This window comes from Agelaius phoeniceus, chromosome 2, assembly GCF_051311805.1.
Source record: "Agelaius phoeniceus isolate bAgePho1 chromosome 2, bAgePho1.hap1, whole genome shotgun sequence".
Taxonomy (NCBI): Eukaryota; Metazoa; Chordata; class Aves; order Passeriformes; family Icteridae; genus Agelaius; species Agelaius phoeniceus.
In genome coordinates this window covers 64,909,442-64,931,640 of record NC_135266.1, presented here as the reverse complement: position 1 = coordinate 64,931,640, position 22,199 = coordinate 64,909,442, and the positions used below count along the sequence as shown (strand labels likewise).

Sequence of the window (22,199 nt, the reverse complement as noted above, 5' to 3'; positions counted from 1 at the left end):
TGTATGTCACCAGCTTTCACCTGTATGAGCCAGGTTCATATCTGGCCTTAAAAGAAACCAATAAAACTCCCACTACATTACTAACTTCAATGATCAGAACAGTCATAACACACTGTGAGGGTTCTGTTTTTTTAAATTACCTAAACTGTTATAACTTAGTCATTATTTCAGCTATTTCTTTATCTAGCCACACTGAGATTTGGCATGTTGAAAAACAGTTGGTCTTCCTCAAGGAAAAGCTACAGTGAGCACTTGTCCCAGCCCCTTCAGGCAATAACCTCATAGATCAAGACCTCCTTGGTCCTTATTGGGCAGGAATCCCAATCCCAATCCCAAGTGAGAAGTCTCTGGGTGGAAGAAGGCAGGTATGACATCCTGCAGCCACATGGAAGAGGGAAGGGAAATGAAGTACAGGAGCTGGAGCACATTCCTTGCTCCTACCTTAATGACCTTGTCTGTCCCCGAGGTCAGCAGCCATCCCCTGGTGGCATCGAAGTGTACGTGAACAATGTTGTGCTTACTGTCATGGAAAGTAGCTGTAGGTGCTCTCCTGAAGAAAGAAATCCAAAATCAGCAAGAACTGTAACTGCAGGATTTCCCCCCAAAATGGTCTCTATTGGGGAAAAAATATTTGACTGCTGCTGTAAGCCATTAATTCAGCAATCACTCTTTAAACAGCACTTTGAGATCTTTCTGGCATGAAAGGAACAGGGGCTAGGGGCTCTCTATCCCTTCTGGCTTGATCTCCTCCTTATCCTGCTGAGAAAGCCCAGGGACCACCGTGCGAGGCTGCTTCCTCCTGGAGCCTTGCAGCCCCCCAGGCCCTTCCAGCTGCAGGAGCTCCCCCTGCTGCAGTGCCCACACTCACTCCTCGTCCGTGATGGACTCGTGGCAGCTGTCGCAGACCCTCACTTCAAACTCGAAGCCCATCAGGGGGATGGAGGAGCGCTTGGAGCTGCACTTCCCGCACACGGCTTTCCCGCACTTCCGGCAGTGATGCTGCACGACACAACAGGCACAAAGACTTCTCAGGCCACAAACCCAGACCGGGTCCCTGCTCAGGTCTGCTGGCTCTCCCATCTCACTCCAGCAAGACACGGCGCAGCTCAGCTCTGCCCCAGACACCCATTTCTCAAGTTCCATGAGCACTTGCAGCACCTCTACACCCCTCCAGTAAAAGTCTGCAATCTGCAGCCCTCTCCTGCTAGGCAGGAAAACACAGCAGCCTTTCCCAACACAGCCTGAGCAGGTAGAGATGTTTATACAATCTCATTGAAAACAGCTTTGGTTCCAGCACAATCTCCAAAAATCAGCTGTAAATTTCTTTCTGTAACTTATTTGACTAACAATGAGCAAAGTCCCCCATGGCTAAAGTCATGGAAGGCCCCAGATATACTCAGCCCAAGAAGGCCTATTTCAGGTATTTCATGCATTTCCATTGATTGGAAAAAAACCCCAGTGTGCTCCTTTCAACCACAAAATCAAGCCACAGAGAGGAACCCACTGTCCCACCCCTGAGCACTTAGTGGAAGAACAAAATGCAAATCCTCAAAGCTTTAGGGGGCAAAAAAGGTTACTAGACTCCATTATGAAAGAAAAGCTTAATAGCACCATGTTAACAGAGTGAAGGGCACATACAAACCTGCCTGAGGCCTATTTTCTTACTGTCCCACATCTGCTTGAAGTTCCAGAAGAAAGGCTGGTCACATTTTTGACAGGAGTCACTATCCAGCCACTCCGGGGTCTGCAACACACACATATAAACACAAAGTGAGCAACAAGTAGAAAAATTTCCAAGGGAGCCTAGAGGCAGGACAAAAAAGATGTGTTGTGGTGTGGCAATATGGCCAGCTAAGCTTGATTTAATATCTCCATTTTCCCAAGATGCCATCTTGACAGTTGATGATGACAAGATGATATTTGTTCCCTGGGATGTCTTTTCTGGCTTAGCTTTGAAGGACATGGAAGGAACAGTTCTCATCCCAATCATGAAAAAGAGTTTGATAATAAGACCACAGAAACAACTCTATTTTATATAAAAATATTTTGTTCTGTCCTGTCTGGACAGCATTTACCATCTGCTATTGCCTCTGGTGGGAGCTGGGGTCAATCAGTATTTCCAACAGCCAAGCAAATCATCTGAAGGGAAAGGGAAGTTATGGGAAGTGCTGATGTTGTCGGAGGTTTTCGCATTCTTTCTTTCTTTAACACCCTAAGAGGAGTTCCTGCTGTCAGAGGTGCCCGTGCTACAAATCACACACAAGGATCAGAAGGATGTGATTCACCTGAACCAGCCTAAGACCCAAACCAAACCCAAGCTCTTTTCCCTCATCAACCCATGAGGTTAAATAAACACTAAATATCGTTTAACACTTTGTGAGGAAGTGCTATTAGCAAACTGCAGTTGTCTTGTCAGAGCCACTGGTTTCTCACATGCTGCAAATTAAAATGGCAAGAAACACAGCTGAGATAAAGAACTAAAAACAATAGAAAAGCCAGGCAAAGGTAAGTTAAGGATGGATTGAGACCCTCAGCTCCCAGGATAGCTTTGACTCCCAGCAATAAAGCAATCACCTGTTTCATATTCTTCTGCCAGTTATTTGAAGGCAGTTCATTCTGCTGGGGAAAAGCCTTGTCTTTTCAACCCACAACAGTCTTTCCTTTTAATGCCTACAGATTCACATCTCTGTGTATAACTTTCCATCTCTTGGGCATTTGAACACTACAGATGAAGAAAACATTTTGTTTGTGACAACCACTTTGTAGTCAAACAGAAAGACAGCTTATAGAACCTTTCAAACACCTTCTCACAGCTTTTTAAAAGTTGAGTTAAAAATAAAGAATCAAGGGCTAAAATGGCTTAAGTGACTCTAACACAATCTCAGTAATGTGGGAAAATCTGATAGCAACAAAATGAGTACTGAGCATGGATCACATGGAGAAAATCCTTAAAAAAGAGCAAAGATACAAAAGCCAAAATGCAAAAGAAAGTGATCTAGGACCCAAAACCAAGGTTTGATATTAAAATCTCAAAGATTCATGTTTTGGGGGTGGTTTAGCACCAAGAACACCCTGCTGTGCTGCTGATAACAAGAACAAGCCCACATAGCCATAGTCTGGGAAAGCTGTGCACCATTAGCACCTGCTGCTTGGCCTTTATTTAGCTAATAATATTCCTCCTCTATATTTTAAACCAGCCTTCTCACTGCCTATTTGGTGACAAGCCAATCTTAACCCTTACTGCAGCCTTTTGAAGGCAGCAAATAAATAAAGGTTTTCATTTCTGGATGTTTGAATTGCAGCAAAAAGGAAACATCTGTTGGGAAGGAGGAAACTGCTCTGCTTTCGTTTCAGTTTAGGAGCTGATGACATACTTGGGCCCTGGATTAGCAATTAAAGAGAGTCAACTGGAATGCTAATTCACATTAAAAAGGGAGCTCAGTTTCTGCCTATGCCTACTTCAGTAGTTTTTTAAAATCAGGTTTTCCACTTAGTGTTTTTTCTTCCTCAAAGGAGACACACTCAATCCAATGCAAGCCACAACTCTTGAGAACCAGCAAAGCTGGTGAAAGCCCATGCTGCCAAAAGCCTTCCTCTGACCTACCCCCTGCAGGAAAAGGGCAGAGGTTTGCTGTGACTCATGGCACCAGGATTGGCCAAGCTCCTGAGCAGGGTTGGTGCCTGACTCAGCCAGCACAGAGCTCACTCTCCTCTCTCTGAGTCAGGACTCAGAAATTGCCAAGTGGGGGCTGCTCCCACAGTGCCAAAGACCTGGGGAGTGCTTTTGCACCTGCTCAGATTTGTTGGCCATGAAGCACAAAAGCAATTAGGAATGTGTGGGTGAAATCTTACTGTCTGGATCAGCAAAGCCATCATTTACCCCACTTCTATGTGGTTACACCAGAGGGAAGCAAGACCAATTGCTTGGAACCTTAGTTAAATGTCCTCTTATCAAGGAAAAAAATGCTGGGTTGTGTTTTTCCAGACATGACCAAGAGCCTTCTTGTTTTACTTTTTTAAAACCAAAATGAATCAATCAGTCCATCCATTTACATCTGAACTGATATTTCTCCTGACATGCTGAAAAATACAGTAGAGCATCTCAATACCCTCCTTACAGAATATCTTTCAGAGCAGTAATGTAATGAGCAAGAGCCATTTAGCAGCCTATTTAATACAAATTTCTGCCAGCCGATTTCGCCTGTACCATGTTATCAAAGGCACAGCATAATTGCTTTATAACAACTGGAGCACATCCAGAAACATTTTTAAAGCTTGGAATGATCTTGTTTAGGTTGAAAGCTGCACATTTTAGAAAGGCTCCTTCTTCCCAGGACTGCTTCAGACCAAACTGACAAGAACTAAGCATCTACCTCCTGCCTCTCAACATCCATGTTCCAGACGACGATTCCCCCGTCTGCACCACAGGAGATGAGCTGCCGAGTGTGGTGAGCATAGGAGAGAGACTGAACTTTATCACTGGGAAAGAAACAAGACAGTTAGCAATCAACCACCTATGGCTACTGCACAAGTGAGCACAGAATATCAATAAAGCAGTACAAACCATTTGTTTGCCCATATGTTTCCCTCCACCACTCATTGCACATGGCATCCATCACATGCAAATCAGTCTTTGCTGTCAAACTGGGACCAGAAAGAGAGTGTTGCTCATCTGGGCAGCATCCACAAAAGCAAAGACCTGTTCTGATAACTGTTTTTTCTCTTCCTGGGATAGGAGGTCCCAGCTGCACTGGGAAGCAGTGGACGCATCTGGATGCATAAACACAGCCCTGGTAAGATACCTTCTTGGCAGAATGTCAGTAACAACTTTGTTTTGTAAATCCCTGCAACATCTAGAAATGAATCACTGAAAAACTACTGAAGATTTTCTTTTGACACTAACAAGCATAAGGAGTTTGAAAAATAAGGTAGGAATGACACTAAATTGTTCCTAAACCTTCTCACAGTAAGGTGGAAAATTTAGGTGCTTCTGTTTCTTCTTTTAATGAAAAAACAACATGGGAGGAACAATTCAGCTTAAACTCCCAAAGATGGGCTCAGTCCTTCATAAGAGAATAAATTCAGGCCTCATCTCAGGCTGTTTACAACCTGGGAAACAAAGACAGTACAACACTACTATGGAAAAAACAAGGTTCTGAAGACACAGGAACTGAACATACTGTGACTGGAAATCATCCACAAGATTTGGTTTCCTTTGCTACCACCACTGGTCTTGTCTGCCAAAAGGACTTGTATGCTAACATATTTATTTGTGCCTATGGCTGAACCTGAAGAGGGGAATGCATTCATGGGAGAGCTTGGAACAACAGGGCCACCCTTCACAGTGCCTGCTGGCAGACACCAGAGACACCATCAGGATGTGTAGGATGCTGTGTTGTACAGCTCCAGCTGACAGCCATCTCACAGATTAAGGTCCAGAGGCTAATTTCATATTAGAACCAATTTCCACAGCAATAAATCAAGTGGTGTTGCATTAGCAAGCACCACTGGTAGAGTATGAGGCTGATCTGGTAATTTCAGTTAGAGCTCTGCAGTGCTCTGAAATCCCAGAGGCATCCCAATCACTCAGCAGAGTGCAGCATCACTCAAAAGAAACACATAAATATGTAAGAAACTGTTAGCTCAAAACCACCAGGGGATTTTGTCTCTCCAGACCTGAGCCTGGCATGCAAGTCCCACATATATGCAGTCCCAATACTCTAAAACCAACTTGTTGCCTTGCCAGAGTTAAAAGGTGAGGAGTCATTGTCACTAGAGCCGTTCTGATGCATAATCAATGCCCAGCATGGGCTTACCCTTCTTCAAAGACATCAATGGCTGTGCAAATGTACTTGCAAAGATGATGCCTCTTTGCACTGAGGAGATGTGAAGGCAGCTATGATTAAAGGTAAAAGCACATCACTTTGAATTCAGGCTGTAGGCGAAAGAGAACGGAGGAAAAAGGGATTAATTGTCCAAGCCCGATGCTCCCTCTAGGGGAAGGAAAGACCTTGACACCTAAAACCCAAGAATTTTCCTGCAGCTGTTCTCGTTTGAGGAGCCTCCTCTTTCCAACACAGGCACAGGCTCTGGCATAACACTTTCAGGACTACGGATGTTGTGCTTTCCTTCACCACCCTCTGCAGACTCTTAAAACAGCCTGTGGGCCTAACACTGGAAAACTTACTATAAGCAAATTATTCCTGTTGTATATGGACTCCAGGGAGTCACACATACAAGCTTGAGGCTTGTGAAGACTGTAACCTTTGGGCTGTTTGTTTCCAGCTGTGGCTTCTGCATTTAGCTATTCTCCTATAAAAGCAGGAGGAAGGGCTTTGAACATACTTATGTCCTTGCAGCTCGATGGCTGTTCCTTTTCTTCCTCCAATATCCCACATTATAATGGAATGATCAGAACTGCCTGAGAATAAAACTCGCTGTATTGGGTCCCAGCAGAGAGCAGTGACACCACCTGCAATAGGAACAAACACATCAGTCATTTTATTACAGGAAGTGGAAGATTGGAAGGTAGCTATATGTAAAGATACAACAAAAAACATGGAGTGATTAAAATGCATATCTTTTTGGCAAAGACTGTGCAACCATGTGCCTTCCTGTGGAAAACTAACAGTCTAGAAAAACTACTGAAACCCCATCCTGCTCTTCTGTAGGCACAGGGCTTCACTGCTGTTTGCATAGGTGAATCCATTGAGCAGTAAAGTGTGGAAGAAGAATGGTCACAGTGGGACTACAGAAATTTCCATCTCCATAATTTCCAGAAGATTAAAAAAGAAACAAGTGTGGAATGCTATGGGCATCTTCTCAGTCCCCCGGCACAAGGACCAAACTACATTGTGCTATCTTGAATTATTAGCACTTAGTTAGAGAGGAGGGATATGAAGAAAAAATGCTGAGGAATGACAGCATTTCTTCTGTCAGATGGTAGGATCATATCCAGGGTTGCTCTTTTCAAAGGGTGATGGGGTGCAAGTCCCAGCAGTGAAACAAGCATTTAGTGCCTCCAAGCTGTGCCTATTCCACTTGGGATGAAGTGTCTGTCAATACAGATCTTGTCTTGAGCAGCATCCTTTCTCCCACCCTGAAATACTACAATTTGTTCAAGACTCACTCTGCTTTAATTAGCAGATTGTGGCATTTCCTGCCATAGATTCTACAGATTGTGGCATCTTCTTCTGACTGCAGCATTTTCTGCCATAGATGTGTTCTGCTCAGAGCTCTGATCACTCTTGTTTTTACCAATACAGCTTCCCTGAACTGCTGGAACAGTTTCAGAGCTATGTCCCTTCCACACGAAGCACTGACACAAGCCATCCTAGTGTATCACAGGACAGTCAAACCATCATGATGCTGAGCACAGATGAAGACCTTCCTGAGCACCTCTCTGGGTCTCCTCCTGAGGCCTTACCTGTGTGTCCCTTAAATGTGGTGACAAGGCTGCAGGACTCTTGCTCTAGTTTGAGGATGGTCACTTGCCCAGAATGGTCACCAACAAACACATGCCGGGTTTCCACATCAAATCTGAAGGATAGATGCTGAGGAAAACATATTATTTACATGAGCTCTGCATTCCTTTCATGACTTGCTAATTCTTTTGACATGAGTATACTGCAATCTTGTGAATAGTGCTCCAGTCTCAAGGAGGTATTCAGAGTGTACTTTCAGGCACCTGTTCATCTTAATAATGCTCATACCTGTTCATACTAATAATGCAGTATCCCTGGGTGAGAAAAAACAAGACTATTCTAGGACACAATTCATGGTTTTGTTATGAAACACCATTGAAGTAGCCCTTCACCATGAACATAAGAGTGTCTCCTCAGGCTTTGTAACTTAAGTGCTAGAGTTGGATGGTATCCACTCTCTCCCTACCCAAAAATTATACAAAATACAAAGGAGTATTGATTTTAAGCCCACAGGACACTGCAGAACAAAAAACCCCAAACCCGTTCCAGGTTATGCCAAATATTTTTGCAGTACTTGCCAGTGATTCTCCTTTCCACTGCTTCCATTGCCCTCCACTATCATAATCAGATGACCCAAATTAAATTGTCCTCCAAGAGTTTTAATCAGTCAAAATTGGCTGTTCTCTGATGAGATCTAGGGAAATTCTTGCATCTTGCTTTCAAAAATATTTATCAATAAATTAGAAAGTAAGTTCAGTCTTTCTGCCATTTAGATTGGCTGAATTACCAGATAATATAAAGCAAGTCCATCTCAAAACAATAATTTTCAGTCAGTATCACTTCTCATGAACTAGCAAAACATGCATCATCTATAGCACATACACTCTGGGGCATTAAAAAGTCTGTTTATGCTAACCCCTCTTTTCAGCCTAAAAGCACATACTTTTCCATTTCCCTTTTCATTTGCAATAAAGCTGAATTAATATTTCTTTTACTGTCAGGCAGCTGGGGCAGCTCTACGTGAATAAGCCACCTGAGTGCCATTTCTGGAGTAATTTACTCTTTAGTTAACCCAAATTCCCAATACATAGTGAGCAGTTCCAGAGTGAAGGACAAGTGCTCATTATTTTATATTAAAGTAATTTAATTTTTACCATGCATACACACAGGCACTCTGACCTGATCATCAACCTACTTTTGTTACCATTAATTCTCTGAAGAAAGCATGCACTGCATGTTTAAATGAAGGTCCTATCCATATTTACTACAATAGCAGACCACAATAGGTTGCAGATCACCCATTGTGGTGCTCAAAAATGCTTAGACCTAAATATGCCACAACGCATTAAGGAGACAAAGCAAGGAGAACTGACAGTTTTTTAAATTGGATTTAAATAACAGTTTCTGTCACAAAGCACTGAGTCCATACAGGGCACAAAATGTGGAGGGCAGCTAGACAAATAAACTCAAAGGGCTGTTTGAGTGCCCAGGAGCAGAAACAGAAGGGAGGGCCCAGCAAAGGATACTGCAGGCCGCAGGCACCCGCGCTGGTGCGGTACCCGCCCAGCCGCTGGCCGCTCTCCGAACAGTGCCACGTGAAGTGTTTGTCTTGTCCCGTGCTCAGCACCCACTCCATCTCCAGGACAAACAGAATCATGATGACCCTGCTTTGATGAGCTGAAAGTTAAGCAGACAGACATACAATCACATTGCAGAGAAGAACATGGGGGCAGACAACCATTGCAAACACCAACTGCACCCAACTCCTCCACTCACACTTCCCTGCAGAAACAGCTGGTGTTTAATAATCCTGTTGACATCAGCTTCTATGGAAGCTTGTAAGGTCCCTGCTCTGCATGTTCAGCATTTGCATGAGAAAGAGTGGAAGCAAGACTTAATTCCTTCCATGCCTACTGCAGTCATTTATCTTCTACATCAGCACAAGTCTTCCCTCCATCATTGTATCATCACTAAGAAAGCTGCCACTGTGGGATGGACTTGGGGTTCCATTTAAACCTCTTTTGAGCTAGTTTTTTGACAGCAGTGAAAATGCCTACACAGCTGCTCCTCTTGCTGTGAAGTTTCGGTGGATCCAGACTGTAGTACTCCAGCAGAACAATGAGTTACAGCACAGGCACAATGCTGCACCTCTTGCTGTGAAGTTTTGGTGGATCCAGGCTCTTGTACCCCAACAGAACAATGAGTTACAGTACAAGCACAATGCTGCAGCAAAGGGAAGTTTCAGCATTAAAAGGTTACTAGAATAAAATTTAAATAAAAGAAAATATCACAGCTGTGGTAGATGCATAAAACTGCTGAAGAAATAAGTTTCTTCTGTTAACAAAAGAAAGCCATCAAAAGGTTTTCATTAAAACAAGGGAACATATGCTTGCTTTTTGTATGAGTGACCAGTGGGCTTGGTCATGAAGTGCTGATTGAGCTGATATTCTAATAAAACAAGTGGCTAGAAAGACATACAGAACTATTCCCAACTGTAACTTAATGGTGAAAGCCATACTCCTCAATCCAGAGCCCTACTGGCTTATTACTGTTCTAAGACACAGCAACATATGTCACACAAAACAGACTGCTCGTATTTGTTTGTGCAAAAGCTGACACAAAAAAAGACTGAATATGTTTAGAAGCTTCAATACCAGCCCCAAGCCTCCATCTGAAATGCAGAGAATCACCTCAGAACAGTATGGGAAGACTGCTGTCTGCCCTACACAAGTATGCGGCATATATGAGAGCTGTGTTCAAACGCCACAAGGGAGAACTACCTGAAGGAAAGAAGAGGAGGCTCCCAAGAGCCAACACCAGCTCTGATCCACACTTCTTTTTCAGACTGAGATTCCCTGAGCAGAAAAATCAATAGATGTATTGACACAGCTTGCCATAATGGTGACTGGCAGCTAAACCAAAGTGTCATGTGTGAACTGTGCCCAGATGCTTTCACCCTTGCCCATTAGAAGACCTCAGATTTTTGCTGTCATTTCCACACACTTTTACATTCCAGATAAAAGAATGGGGACCATGCAGGAGTCATTTGAACTATTTCAAATAGATCCCATCTCCTCTCTACCCTTGCTTTCTCTGGGAAGAAATTCAGTGGCCCCTGGGTGGCTCATACTTATCTTTACCCATTTGTTGGTCTCTCTGGGAACACCTGCACCAGCCAGTGGAGTGCTGCACTTAGAGAGGGACATGACTGCTGCCACAAGCACCTCATGGGCTCACAAATGTTCCAGGAGCTTCCAGAACCATCAATGCCACAGACACACCCATGTATTTCCACAGGATGTGCACAGCTGGCTGAGATCAGACTGCTCAAGGCCTCTCCAGGAATTTTTTCTCAGCATGTGGCAAATGCTACTGCTAGTGACAGCTTCTTATGGTTTAAATTAGTTGTGAGCATAGCTGGCACCACCCATCTCTCCTAAATCTCCTTCTACCTCCTAAAACTTCTAAAAGATGGGGCTTGTAATTTTTGATAGAAGTAGTGCCTGTGGATGCTGAGGCAGCTCTTTCTGGCAAGTAAGGAGCAGACATTAAAAGATGGTACTTGCTAAGAGGTGGATGGGGTGTTCATGACAGCTTTGCTTATACTCCCTTCCTAAAAAGAGCTTTCAATTTAGCACTCTGTTGTCCACCTGTGCATATTAGCTGGTGCAACCAGACATGTGCTAATGGCAGATATATCTGAAACAAGTGAAAGTGTACAGTGCAGATCATCTAAGTAAAAGAGCAAAGAGAAGACAAATGCAAATAGAAAGTCACTTGTCGTTAAGAGGGAATTTGACTCCTGTAAGGCTTAAAGAAGCAAAATATCAGTAGATTGGAAGGTGATAGAAGAGAAAGGAAGGGGTCTGGACCCTAGGATTAACACAGGTTCAGCATCTTGAAGCAGCAAATAAAAACCTGGTCCTTTATGTATTGAAGATTTGATCACCATTTTTATGCAGAAAAAATGTGGAGCAAAAAATTCCAAAACTGCTCAAACAGCAGGATGGAGATGGGGGATGAAGTCTGAATGTGGTCACAGCACAGGAAAACTCTCACCAGGCACCAGGCAAGAGCAGATCTGTGTAAGCTAGAATGAGAAGAGAGCCATTTGTGGAGAAAAATCATGCTGTACAAGAAGGGAAAGGAGCAGAGAGGAGAAGGGCACAGGTCCATGTGCAGCTGGAGGGCAGAGGGAGCAGGATGGCTGCTCTCCTCTATGAGAAAGCAGGAGCAAGCACTATGCAAAGAGCAGGTTGGAGAGAGGATGGAAAGGCTGCGCTCAGAAAAAAGAAGCTGCAGCCAGGAGGTGCACAGCAAGATGTCAGCAAAGGAAATGGAGGGTCAGTGCTGTGCATAAAGGCAAAAGTCTGAGAAGCATGGCCAGTGCACAGCCACACAGTGTTGGGCAAGAAGCTGTTCTGAGGGGTTACAACAGTAAAAAGTATGAGCAAACACCAAAACAGAGGTGGAAATTGCCAGGAAGAAAAAAAAAAAGCTTAGCATGAGCAAGAAAAGCACAAGTGAAGAGGCTGTGCTTACAGGAAAGCAGAAATAAGGGCATGTCATGAGCTAGCCTGAAAGCAGAGGGCCAGAGGGGCACCCTTGAACCAGGCAGGCTGCACAAAACACGGGGCAGAAGTAGGCCTGCAAATCTGGCTAGGTAGAAAAAGGGTGTGTCAAATAAATAAATAAAAACCAAAACACTGAACCAGGAGCTGTTATCTCGTTCAGAGGGAGCACAGCAAAATGGTCCAGCTACAAGAAGCAGGCTGGAGAAGCCATAAAGAACTGGAAGCACCAACAGCCATATGGACCAGCCTGTGAGGGGTTGGAGGGGGCTGGAATCCAAGGCTGCTGAGGGGAGGGAAAGGTTTCTTGGAAGAATGTGGGAGGAGCTGCCTAGGGAGAGAGCAGAGGTTGTCTATACCTTCAGCTGGTATTGTGACTGAAGAATGGGAATGATGATATGGGAGACAGACACACAATGAAAAAAAAATATTTCCTAGGGCATCCCAAATGGCACTGATCAAATGCTTGCACTACTCCTTATGCAAGGGAATGAGTCAGTGCCTGCAGGAGGCCAATGCCCCAAGACCCACCCCAGAGTCCTGACTAATCCTGTGTCACACCTCCCATCTCTGCATTCAGATTCCTTTAAAGAAATAATATTTCACAACTCCAGACACAGTGTTGCAGCAAAACTTCCACAGTGCATGTCCAGCCATGTACATCACCAAGGCCAGGCTCCATAAGCCACCAGACCTGGCTGCACACCCCTACCAAGACCAAAGCACAGCCTATCCATGTGCTGTTGCTCTCTGTCACCAGAAGATCATTTGGCCAACATATTCATGGCCTTTCAAGACACAATAAATGTTCTTTAATCACTACAGCAGCCTCAGTTATTTATAATAATGCCTTGTTGTGGGAGATGATCAACAGCCCACCAGTCACTGAACAAGGGCACTGCTGACCATTTACAAAGCTAGCAAACACAAAACCAGCCAGCATGATTCAGCTAAAGCTACTTACTATCACTATTTAGCCACTTTGTACGCTAAATAAAAGTACTTACTCCCCCTAAAATACTTTTGAAGAACATTAAGGTCTTACTTGAAAACTCTAAGCAAAATTTTTTCCAAGTAAGACTTTTAGCAAATGAACCTCTAGAAGGCCACCATACCCAACAAAACCACCTGTTCCCTTTTAATTTTAGTTTTTCCTTGCCCAGGGTTTTACCAAGATGCTTGTGCCAACCCCAAAACTCAGTATGGCCCTGTGAGAAAGGTGTACTGCAGGGATAGGATTGTGGAGGGAGTTCTGCTGGACCATGTGAGGAAGGTGCCTCTCTGTTGGATCTTGATATACCTACCCAAAGGACTATAATGCTCTTCCCTGCACATTCTCCCATACAGCATGTTGAAAACGTGGTGTGTGCCAGCTGGACTTTGGACCCAGTGAGGCCACTGGTAAGCCCAGATCCAGTGTTCTGGTTGGAGGCAAATGTAGCAAGAGGGGCATGAAAGTGCCTAACACTGTGTGGAGCAATGGAACTCCAGGATCCTGTGACTGACAGCAGCTCACAGAGCACCTCACTTTTGCAATGTTTCCCCAGAACTCCAGATCTCCACCATAGGCCCAGGGACCAGACAGATAGGGTGCTACACTCCTTCACCAGCACCTGGTGTGAGAGTGCAGAATCCAGGAGCATGTCTTTTTTGGAGGGGGGTGGTGGGAGGCACTGTGCTGTGGAGCAGCAGGCAGCCCCAGGTCATTGGTGCCCTGAAAACAGTGGGGAATCTCTTTGGGTTTTTTCTTTTTCCAGCCTTGCACTGTCAGAAAACTGTTCACTGCAATTGTGCAGGTGTGTGCAGTGAGACAATGGCCCGAGTTGTCCAGAGAAGCTGTGAATGGCCCATTTCTGGAAATGTCCAAGGCCAGATTGGATGGGGCTTTGAGAACCTGGTCTAGTGGAAGGTGTCCCTGCCCATGGCAGGATGGTTGGAACTTACTGATCTTTATGGCCCCTTTCAACCCAAACCATTCTATGATCCTATGAAAAACCTTCCCAGACAGGCTAGGAAGAAGGTGATTCTAGTTAGGAGAGTGGTCAGCTGCACCATCTCTCCACTGATGTAAGTGGACACTCACTGGAATCCTTTGCTTTCCAATATTTGGGGAATCTGAGATTTTGGGTTTCCCCCAGGACAACCCATGGAGGTTCTCCATGACATCTTCCTATCCAAAGACCTCCTCTAATTTTGCAACACAACTGGCATATTGCAGAAAGCCACAAAGAACAGCTTCCATTTTCCTTCTTTTTTTTTTTTTAACTTTATGAGCATTTTTGCCCAGACCTTCAGTGGGCTGTCACAGCCAACAGGCTTTTCTGAAATACTGCCAAGAAATGCATTCCCCTCTTACAAAATTTTCAGCATTTTCCTGGAAGAACTCATCAAGAAAGTTGTTCTCATGCCCATGTTGTTTTGCATATACAGAAGAAAATACCTCAGCTCACTCTCTTTAGTGCCACAACATTTAAATATGAAACTTAGCTGCATAAAACTTTGGTGACTGCAGAAGAATCACAAATTTGGATATCAACACCTGTACAGTCAGACTGAAGGAATCTTATTTAAGATTCACATATAAATGTTTTATCATCATTGGATATTTTTCTTCAGTTTTTACAAGGTAAGAAAAAATGCAGGCATTCTAGCTTAATTTTACAATTTTACACCAGACATTCATGAAACATTCATGTTAGCCATGCTCTGCAAAAATCAAGATTTTCATACCTTAAAATTCAAATGTTACAAAGTGATCCCCAGAGCCTCCATTTAGAGATTTAAATTACCCTTCAAGGTATAAAACTCAAAATATATGAGTAAGAACATATTTTAAAATGTATGTGAGAAATGTCAACCTAACATGTCAGAGGCTTCTATACAGAAACATAATGCTTAGTACATAATATATGATACCATATAATATCATACCACCTCTTAGTCTAACAGCAAAAAAGTATATAAGAATAAATTGCCATATGTATTTGTTACTTTTATAAGAATGCCTGTCAAAAACAGTGTCCTTTAGAGGTTTGAAAAGGATAAACAGGTTTCTGAAAACATCACATTAGTGAACACCAGACTCTAATTAGAAAAGGTATGGACTGGCATTTCTTGACCTTTTGCTAGGAGAGGTATTCACTGATAATTATTGTGGTTATTTGAAACAATAGCTACTGAAATATAACCAGACTAACCCCAAAAGCTCCAGCCTTAAAACATGGTTTAGTTTCCTAAGTTGTTTCAGTAGATACAATGGATTACTGAAGATTGAAAATTAAAACTCCTATCCCCCAAATGTGGACAGTTTGCTGTCTACTGTGATATTCCATTCCAAAGGAACATTTAAAAAGAAAAACAGAACATGAAACAGCTCTTTTAAAATCCTTGTAATCTCAGAACAAAACACGGTATAGATCTATTGATAAAAACAGCATTTACGTAAGTTTTTAAAAAATCTAACATTGTAAGGGAAACTTTTCCATTCATACTCCTTAAGAAAACATTAACAAAATTAATGACAATACAAACCAATTAACATGGGTCATGGTTCTTACCCTGGTAACTTTTGACTAGTGTCATCTTGTTGTAATCCTCCGATAAAATGAATTCCTGAGGGAGGGAAAGAAAAAACAAAAGAAACAGGACTTAGAGATGTGAAGTGTTTGATACTGTTTACATTAGAATACTTTACCTACATAAGCTCTCCCTTCTTCACAACCACAGCCCTATCTATACTTTTAATAATTTTGAGTACCTAAAACCCTGAATTATTTCACTTTTTAAAGCTGCCTAAGGCAATATTATGAGTGCTTCTGAATGGAATGGACAAAAGAGGAACCATTAAAAAAGAAATCAAAAAAGCTGGCAGAAATGACTGGCTGTGAGCTGAGGTGCCACAAAATAAGGAACCTGAGACCTGGTGAACACCTGCTGCTCAGAAACCTGCTCGTGTGCACAGCTATGTGTGCCCACATGTACATTTGTGTATAGACATATATCCATGTGTGTGCATACACTAAATACACCCCAACCTGAACACTCAGGAATTGCAATATAAATATCTAAGAGACCCTCCAAATTGCTCAATCCAGACTAGGTACCAACAATACGTGATAGGAATGGAATGCATTTCAGGTTTCTGTTAAAAAGCCTCTCTGTGCTTCAGACAAACAGAAACCCAAATTTCTCTGTGTCCAGGCAAGAGCACACCTATAGGGACAGGCTCTGTTGTCTTGGTACTGCTGTTCAATTTCCAATATGGCTTTTGCATGAGGAAATGGCAGCTAAGAGTCTGCATGGCAGCCTCAGCTCCTAAAAAAGTCCCGGGTGGGTAAACTCACTGACCACCCTGTGTGGTCCTGCAGATTGTTTTGAAGAGGAGTTACTCAAAACTGGGGAAACAGAATGGCCACTACCAAACTCATGCAAGATCTCTCTGGAGGAAGCACTCAGGCAAAGGGTAGGCTTTGTGGCAGCACCACATGAAGTAGCTTTCAGAGAGCTGTCAGGTATCTATGTACACACATCATATATTTAGAGAAACACAAAGTAAAAAATGTAGGAGTGTAAAACCATATCATTTTAATAATTTATAGCAAACTACACAGAAACTCCCTGTGCTAATCTGCCTAGAGGACAAAAGAAGTAAAACCTAACTCATTTAACTTGAAATAGGATGGAAAACTAAAATAAACATTACGAACACAAGATAAGAGAATTTGATAAACATACAGTTGTGAAATGTTCTTGTGCACATGCCAAAAGCACTAGAGAAAACTGGACTTCAGAAGCCTACAGACTATGTTTAAGGCAAACCAAATGTTTAATGCAAAAGAGCAAAAGACATTCTAACCCCCAACAAGCCAGTATTTCCCCCCAGTTTCCAAAGTACAATTTAAAAACAAGTCACTCTGGATTTTCTGTTGGGTCACTGCAGGTAATCTGCCCGGCCCTCAGCACCAGAATTATTCAAACACATCACATCTACTGCTTGGCACCAAGACGGAGAGGTTACAGTTACACATCCGTGGAACATCTACAGATCCCAGCTTCCAGAAAAACAACTGTGAGCGATTTGAGGCAGCTATGTATTCTGCTCTCTCTATGTTTCTGTTCATAAATTTTTTACAAATACATTCTCTTAAATTTCTCTCTACTTTATCTTCCTTTCCTTAATCTGCTCCAGCTCCCAGTAGGTTTCTCTGGCAGCTGAGGACTACAACGGGGAGTGTTACTTAAACAGCAGTAACAAATAAATTAAGTCAGCTAGATTTCTATACCAGGGTCACCTTAGCTCTACAAACCACAGAAAGTTTAAAATCTGCTATACCTTTCCAGCAACTAACAGGGGAACTTGTTTTCCTTAACCACAGCCTGAAGAATACTGTATCACCACATGAAATGCTTCACTACAAAGCCTGTTTGAAGCAGGACCCTGTGCTAGAATGCCAACTTTCTGCTGTTGTTACCCAAAGAGAAATTGCTCTAATTGCTGCAGCACGTGATGGGAAGATACGTCTGCCTTTCCCACCAGTTTGGCTGTCCTTGTCTCTGACTGCAGTGGCACACAGATGCTGGTGACTTCAGGTGGCATGTAGAGAGTGGATTGCATTCTCACTTTTATTTGCATTTTTCTCTCAATAAATTTGATGTTGCCATTCTCTTTTGTGATCCAAAGAGCCCTACAGTTTCATTGGAAGACTGAAAAGGCTTTTGAATATCTCCATTATAATACAATAAATCAAATGTGTGGTTTGTAAGATGTATCCAAGTATTGATTACCACTGTATTATTAAATATAAACCACAGCTATGTACTATCAATACACTACTCCATCCAAAATAAGGACAAATATAGTACAAGATAAACAGTTAACCTAAATACTGGATATAATTTTTTTCCCCTCAAAGACTTCTTGCATATAATTTTCTTCTTTGAAATCACATGATAATTTGTGATGCATTTCTTAATCTTTCTGCAGGTCTCCCCGCTCTCCTTTACAATCTCTTGTGTTCTTCCATTGCACTTATTGCCCTCTCCCTCTTCAGGCCAAATGCATTAGTTGTGTCACTAGGCAGGTAATTTAGCACAGGGCACCTTGCTCAAGAAATTCATGCCCTATTGCACATAAAATGTGTAATCTGCACTACAAAAACACCGACTACATCTCTTTAACATTGTACCAGCAGAAGCTGGGTTTTTTTTATCCTTGCCTACGTAGATGTTTTGCTCCTCTCAGAGCTGCTGACGCTCAGTTCTCATTAGGCAGCTTCTGGCTCTTCTTAATGAGCTGGAAAAGCTGGGGTCACCTACACAGCTCACTCAGTGCTTGTTAACAGAACAGAGAAAGACTTCTGAGTCCTGTGAAACCCTTTTGCACAGGAGGAGCTGGGACACATAAGAGCACTCAGGATGGTAAAACCAAACACCCTCCTTGCAGGGATTAAAAACAAGTTTTCTGGCAAGATCACTCTTTATCCTTCAGAGGTGGTTTTGGAGCTACTTTACTCCCTTTTTGTCATAATTAAAATGTTAATGCTCAGTCTTGCCTGTTTCAGTTGAGCTTATTATTACAACAGCAACTTGGTACCATGAAAGTCTTCACAAAGACAAAGGAGAATTCTTGAAGACTGTCAAAATCTAGCAGTCCACTTTGTACAAAGACTCACAACTATTCCTTTGTGTAGCACACCTCCTTCATACTGAAATACATACACCCACCACAAACTTCTCTTGTGCAAAAGACTTCTGTAAAACCTCATCCTAGAAATAGTATCAGCATCTTGTTTAAATAATTCAGAGTCCTTGGCTATGGGGCTGAGTAACATGGTCCAGGAGCTAAGGAAGATCCATGCTTTCCCAGAGCTCCATGTATGGAGAACTCTCCTTAAGCAACTGAATCCATTTCTGAGTTAATAATCTTTATATATTAGTTATGTGTTACCCATGCATAGGCTAGCTCCCACCCTGGGGAATTTACAGTCTGTTCTTTGATAGATGATGCCATTTTGACAACATACTACAGATCTCTTTATAGGCTTGACTTTATCCTGTTAACACAAGTGACTGACTGCACTCTCAGGTCTTCCAGAGAACAAAAAAAACCTGCTTGAGAAATGGAAGAGAATGAAAACTCCTAAATCTTCTGTCAGACGGGGAAAAAAAACCAAGCCTCTATAAACAATGACAGCATTTTCACTTTATTTATTATATAATTTCATTTCATTTCTTGAGGTAAAAATTACTAAACTCCCTACAACAGCAGAAGGGAAGGTTGTACATCAGCAGGTAGAGCCTGACTCAGTTTCAGGTATTCAAAATACTGCTAATGGTCAAACTGGTAGACAGCTGCAAGATCAGATGAGGTGGAAGATGAATTTATCTTAATAAGTACCATCTCCAAGGACAAATTCTAAAGGGATTATTCTGGTGCCCTGTTGTCCTTGTGGCTCTGCTGAAAGTATGTAACAGCTTCATACAGACTTAGGCATGGTCAGCAAAAAAAAGAGGAATTTATTCATCTTCAGCTACCTAAAAACGAAATCCCTCATTTCAATCTCCCCAAAAATGAAGAAAGAAATTTATGCCATTTCATAATGGTTTCTAGAAAAACTAACGTGGGTGCATCCAAAGACGATTAATCTCTGCTCTACTGGCTGCAGAACCTAATGCTTAACTTTATCTAGGAAACGAGTTTTCATATGGATGAAAGAGGTGAGAAGTCTCATCTTTGCAGTGGAAGTCTCCTGTTTATTGCAAGTAGAAGACCCTTCTTCTGTTTCTTGTGCTATCTTAAGAACCTTGCAGCCATTAAAGTATGTTTTTTTCCAGTTCTGAGCAAGGAATTTATGACCAGGATAAAGTTGTTTGGCTTCCAAAAGGGATTTCAAGCAGTCCCTAAGATGTCATTTCTTCTCAAAAAAAAGATTTGCCAACTGTAAAAAAAGCAGATCACAGAAAGTTTGGGTTTTTCACATTAGGTGCCACCACTCTTCAAGCAAGATGTTAGACAATCTTTACTTGAGATAATGGTGTGCTGTGCTGCACAAACGTTTGTGCAGCCCCCATGCTGAGAAGTGACAAAAGGTTAAAAACAATCTCTTCTTCTCTGTAGAAGCAGAACTTGCTGCCTTGTTTCACAAAAGAGGTAGCCATACAAGCTCACCGCAGGTGGCTTTGCTGGAACTTCTTTCTGTGCCAACAGTGCTGCCCGTCCTTCTCAAAATGCAGAATATGCACTCCTGAGGTGCCACACCTATAACCAAAATCCATACAGCTTACAAAAATTCCACATAGAATAAAAAAGGCAGTTCCACTTTCTTATCTCCATTTACACCAGAAAGTACTTCCTTGCACTGTTAAAAAAAAATCATTTAAGATTATGTGTCACTCTCATGACTATCAGCTCACAGCCCTTACCAGGAATCCTTTCATTCTACCCAAAGTGAAGGTACAGAATAATTGTCAGGATTTTATTGGTATGGTTGGATGGTTTCTTGTTTGAGTTTTTGTTTGACCCTGCACCCAGCAGCCAAGTGTGCTGGGCATTACAGAAGTACTAATGTGGAGCAGCTGACTAATTCCCAAATATTTCAAGCTGCTCAAGCAAATTGCCTGTACTTTCCATTTAAGGAAATTAAAATAAGGGTACTAAGGTCACCTTGCTGCAGTAAGTTCTCTTATTTTGTGGTCAATGTGCCCTGCTTATGTATTCTTCTGCTAAACTAATCATCATAGCTGGGCCCAGGAAAAAAAATTTATCCTTTCCTCAAGAGGGTGGTTGTAACCCCTGTTCAAGTATCTGGGGGTGTTCTCTATGCCCCAGTATTTCTGGGATTTGAAAACAGGGCTCCCCTTGCTCATCCATTCCCATGTCCACCACTTCTTGCAGCACATTACAGTTGTGGCTACTCTTAGGTTGTAGGTTTGCTACAGATGAAAAAGTCGTAGGTTTGCTACAGATGAAAACATTTCATCCTTTGTACAAATTTTTGGAGTGCATTTTTTCCCTACCACACAAGTGCTTGCAGCTTACAGAAGACTAAATCAAGCAACACAGACAAGCACTTCCCCCTTCCTATATACTCGTATGCAGAAGACTGGGAAAAGCAAAACCCAGCTTTGTAACAAATAGAATCTGCCTTAGATGTGGCAATGAAAACCTATAAATATCCAAAGTCACGTGTAGGTTTATCACCTGCATATCTCATTTACCTTTTTTAGCTTCAGAATGGAAAATATTTGACCCCAATTACTCTGAAGCATCCTCTGACTCTTCAAAACAAAATGACCCCCAAGATGAAGGACACATCCCCATCATGCCAGAGTATTTAAATACCTTATTTACAGTTGCCCTCACATTCCTCAAAGGCATGGTGAAAACAAAAGTGCCTAGTAGGACCAGCAAATTTCAGCTATTTCAGAGTGGGAAGGAGAGAATTTCAGAGGTGCAGAGAATTCTCTGGAATCTGTCCCATCTTCTAGATACAAAAGGAAAAATCTCCTACAGGCACACAAAACTCTGCTACTAGGCATTAAAAGCTTTATAGGTCAAAACCTTCACATCTTGGAGGGAGCTACAGACAACAGCTGAAAGGGTCACATCCCCTGTCCCAAACACCATACTGGCTTTAGTGCAGACAGCTGCCCTTCTATCAGCCTGAAAACACTCATTCAGTTATAAGGCCCATAAGGCAGAGATAAAAGCAGAAAAATCTGAAGTGATGGTAAACTGATTTTAAACTGGAAGAGGAATCTATTGATGAGGCATATGTGAAAAATACCTCTGACCCATGACTCTTCCAAAGTGATACAGCTTTTTATTCATCATCCCACAAGAAAAATCCAATTAATAAGGTAAACTGCTACCCTCTATCAGAGATCTAACAGACACACTCCTCTTTTAATATCCTACTTCCTTTCCACACATCTCTATCTCATATGTTAATGAACTAAATCTCTCAGCAACCTCACTGCCAGTTAGAAGCAACTCCTCTGAAGGGAGAGGAAACAAAATTTGAACTCTGAAGTTTGGAAAAGCAGATAGACATGGAGCAGAAATCCACCTTCTGCCTCTAAGAAGATGATTTTTTCTCCTCTTAATTGCTGCTTTAAGAAACTTTGGTATCATGTAATTAACAAGTCACTTAAATTTAATAAAACAACAGCTGTTTTTCTGTGTTATTTTTTTAAAAGTTATGCA

General features: G+C 42.3%; 1 protein-coding gene across 1 annotated transcript in view; it reads right to left on the bottom strand.

The window, feature by feature from the left end:
* WDFY2 (WD repeat and FYVE domain containing 2) overlaps nucleotides 1-22,199 on the bottom strand; it is a 59,498-nt gene that overhangs the window by 1,299 nt on the left and 36,000 nt on the right. Inside the window, exons 4-11 of the mRNA XM_054655149.2 lie at nucleotides 15,553-15,607; nucleotides 8,951-9,101; nucleotides 7,427-7,539; nucleotides 6,346-6,472; nucleotides 4,374-4,479; nucleotides 1,643-1,744; nucleotides 869-999; nucleotides 442-550 (exon numbers count right to left, since the gene is read on the bottom strand). Of these exons, the coding sequence (XP_054511124.1) occupies nucleotides 442-550; nucleotides 869-999; nucleotides 1,643-1,744; nucleotides 4,374-4,479; nucleotides 6,346-6,472; nucleotides 7,427-7,539; nucleotides 8,951-9,101; nucleotides 15,553-15,607 (894 nt within the window). The remainder of the gene's footprint in view (nucleotides 1-441; nucleotides 551-868; nucleotides 1,000-1,642; nucleotides 1,745-4,373; nucleotides 4,480-6,345; nucleotides 6,473-7,426; nucleotides 7,540-8,950; nucleotides 9,102-15,552; nucleotides 15,608-22,199) is intronic.